This window comes from Elephantulus edwardii, unplaced genomic scaffold (assembly GCF_000299155.1).
Source record: "Elephantulus edwardii isolate Elephantulus edwardi_28Jun2011 unplaced genomic scaffold, EleEdw1.0 scaffold00067, whole genome shotgun sequence".
In the NCBI taxonomy this organism is placed as follows: domain Eukaryota; kingdom Metazoa; phylum Chordata; class Mammalia; order Macroscelidea; family Macroscelididae; genus Elephantulus; species Elephantulus edwardii.
In genome coordinates, this window is record NW_006399817.1 from 587,768 (window position 1) to 591,560 (window position 3,793).

The 3,793-nt window shown below is 28.7% G+C and overlaps 1 protein-coding gene across 1 annotated transcript in view; it reads right to left on the bottom strand.

Annotated features, from left to right (window-relative positions):
- LOC102872968 (NKG2-D type II integral membrane protein-like) overlaps positions 1–1,354 on the bottom strand; it is a 59,796-nt gene extending 58,442 nt beyond the window's left edge. Inside the window, exon 1 of the mRNA XM_006888453.1 lies at positions 1,291–1,354. Within this exon, the coding sequence (XP_006888515.1) occupies positions 1,291–1,354 (64 nt within the window). The remainder of the gene's footprint in view (positions 1–1,290) is intronic.
- Positions 1,355–3,793: the final 2,439 nt, after the last annotated feature.

Consider the following 3,793-nt stretch of genomic DNA (forward strand, 5'->3'; position numbering starts at 1 on the left):
AAAAATTAGAAGCTCTGCTGGCTTAGTAGTAAGTGATTCCACTATCAACACAAAGGTATGAAGTTTGAATTGATCAGCTGCTCAGCAGGAGAAAGATGGGCTATCTCATCCCATGAGATTGAATGCCTCTGAGCATCTGCTGGGGGGCCAGCTATGAGTCAGTTCTGACTTGATACAGAACAATGACTAAAATGCTTATTACATTAAAAATATCTTTATTGGTACCTTCTGTATTATTATAGTATATTAATAAAATGTGTAATAATATCTAACATTAAAATAAGGGAATCATTAAAACGGAGAAAAACAGGGTCCTAGGGACATAAAGATTTTTTAATACTAGATTTATAGTTGCTAACTAGTTAACTTGACATGAACAATTTCATTTTGCACAGTGTTTCTTTCATTAGTAAAGGAAGATGGGAAGAAGAGAGGAAAAGAGAAAGGAAGAAAGAGAGGAAAGGTGGAAGAAGAGAAGGAAAAAGGAATGAAGAAAGATAAGCACGTTGAAAATATTTAAAATAAAATTACATTAACTTAGTCAATAATGCAAAAAACATATTAAGCACCTAATACTAGTGTGTTTAGTTTTCTTTGTAGTGAACAACATGCAAAAAACCAAAATATGCTCTTACATTTCTGCATAGTCATTCATTTCTCTGAACAAAATACATTTTTACTCTTCCCTCGAAATAGTAATTGTTTACTGAAAGTTATATTCACATGTTATATATCTAAAATAAAGTTTATAGATTAAAACTACTAAATCTTCCATAAAATGTATGATTTAATCATGCATTAAATAAATTAAATAGGATAGATATTGAGTTATGAAAAGAAAAATTAGTATTTGAGATAATGAAAACTATAATGTGTTTTAATGTTACAAGTTATGATTAATCTTCAACATTTTAAGAAGTACTTTCAGATACACATCTAATTTAAATTTAAAAATATATTAAAAGAATAGCATATTTCTTTCTTATCTCACTTAATGGAAAACAAACTTAAAGCACTTAAACTTTATAGATTACATCTCAAAAATGGAGAGTGGTAAAATATGATTAAAAGTTAATAAGCCTGACACTAAAAACAATTATTTCACTGTTCTAAACTTCCTAACATATGAAGAATTATACTTTAAATAGTTAATAAAATGGAGAAAAAAGTTTTGAAAATTTTTTAAAATAGGTATAAAGTAAATAAAAATAAATCTTTCCCTCTGTCTTTATGATTGCATCAAGTTCTGATTGTTAAAACTATACAGAGGTGAAATTGGAAGATTCATACCTGAATTGTGATGAGGCTTACGATCACGGATCAGCCCCATTTGATAATTTTTTATTTCACACATCACTCAGACAAAAATCCAATATCTTCATTCTATGAAGTATTCCTAAATAAAATGAAATTTTCAATTAGTTCATTGTTTTCTTTGGTTCTGATTGGGATTTAAAAATGTTTCACTTCATGTATACTTAAAAAAATGAAATGAGAATTTCTAAAAAGAGAAGTAGAAGTAATTTTAATAATTTCATCTGGTTGTAAAAGAACCAATTATTTTAACAGTGTTATAAAAACAAGTAGGTATTTAAAAAAATTAAAAAAGAAAAAAAACAAGTACGTATTTAAAACTCAACTACATAAAGTTGTTTAATCAATTTACTTAATTGATTTATTTTGTATCACAGACATTGAAGAAAACACATTTTCCTAATTCTAACTGTTTTATTTTGTAACAACTTGTATTTGTGATAACTAAATTGAGGAAACTATCTTCCTTTGCCATTTACATTTTTATATTACATTTTTAATTCAACCTTTCTCCATATCATTACATAGTTTTCATCAATAAATAATCATCAATAACAGTAAAATTGGGCATTTGTTTAAGCTATAACCTTAGACAATATCTTAAAAAGCTCCTGGACAATACCATAGTGATTTTAACACATGTATATCTTACTTTGATCTTAAAAAAGAATTTTTTTTTCATTTCTAATCAGGATGGTTGGAAGAAACAAATGAAACTTGTTTCACTTGCAAATGAGTTTGTATATTGCAGAAGGGTTTGAAAATCATCAAAAAGCATTTAAAAGTGAAAGTTCAAAATAAAAATAAATTCTTAACTCTGTGAAAATATTTTTCCTCTGTTTCACTATAGCATTTTATAGAAACATTACATTTTTACTTCATGTCTATCCCCTTCAGTAAAGAGTAATGCTATTCTAATTGACATAGCATCAAATACTTCATTGAACATTAATTAACTCAGAACTAGCAAGTGTTCCCTATACTTCATAATTTTCATTAGATATTTTAAAACCTTTTAGAACATAATAGAAGGAATGTTTTTAGTTTCTTGAAGTTGAAGTATATTTACTTTTTTAAAATTATTACTGACACACACATATACACACACACCTGATTTGAGAGGAATTGTCCGGATTCTTGTTCATAAAAGGCTCCTATACAACTGTAAATTTTAGTAATATCCTGAGTTCCTAACTTGTAAGTTGAATTAGAAATGCTTTGTTTATTTCCATCTCTTGGTATACTATATGCTATTTTTGTTTCATTTTCCTGTTAACAAAACTCCCGCAAACCACATTGCTTATGATTCATAGTAAATTGGTACATTGAGTGGGTGAGATAATGTCACCTATGGGTGTATGAATGTTAGGCCTAAAATCTTTTGGTGATATGAAAATGATTGAGTCTTAAGCAGCTCAAATTATGTTTTAAAAAAACAAAACAAAATACGGTACTGTATAAAATCTTTCTAATTAAGAAGACAACAGAAGAAAGTTTTCTTCATATGGTTCTCTACATAGGATAAGAGGTTGGGGCAATGGGGGTAGGTGTGTTAGAGTCAGTGAGACTGACTCAAAGCAGGGCAGCCTTCAGAACTGTTGTACATAGGGTCATTATGAGTCGCAAGTGACTTGAGCGCACATAGCAACAACATCTTAAGTCATTTATCTGCTCACTCTTTTTGTTACATAGATAATGATAGGAAAACTATAAAAAGGATAAATGAGAATAAAGTATATTTTGAATGAGCCAACCAGGCACTTATGCCATTGGTTAATTAAAGTTATATTAAAGGTTTTTCATTGTCTGTTTTCTTATTTCTGAAGCATCTCATTCAATATAATTTTAATAATACATTCATTATCTTATTTGATGTGAACCAGTGAGTTATTTTCAAATAGAAAGTACACAGATACTTCAAGTCTGTATTCTAGGAAGTTGCCTCACACATCAAGACTAAATATAGGAGTTAGAATCAAAGCAAACATTCTACCTGGTCTTCCCTGCTGTATATCTTCAAAAGGATGGAATTCTAAGCTTCAGAAGGTGCTCAACTCTGACATCAGTTTTTGCTCTCATGAAAAAATTGCTAACAGTTATCTCTGTAACATATTCAGTGTTTGGGACATGGGTCACAGTAACTCTTTAGTAAAAAGCTTTAGTTCTGCTTGTCTGAACATTACAGCTAGTTTTATCTAAGGAAGTTAGATGCTATTTCTATTTTAGCTCAAATTCCATATAATTAATCCACATGCAAAGATATATTCTTACACATGTACATGGAAAGACATGTTGAAATGAAATACCCAATACTTTTAATGAGTCCCCTATTTTTAAAAAATAAATAAATTTAAAAAGAGAAAGAATGAAAAGAGTAACTTGCATGATTAACTATTGTGAATCATGGACTAACACTAATAATTTCACTGGATACATGTCTATATTCTATATGCCCTAGTATATAATAGAAAATTATAGT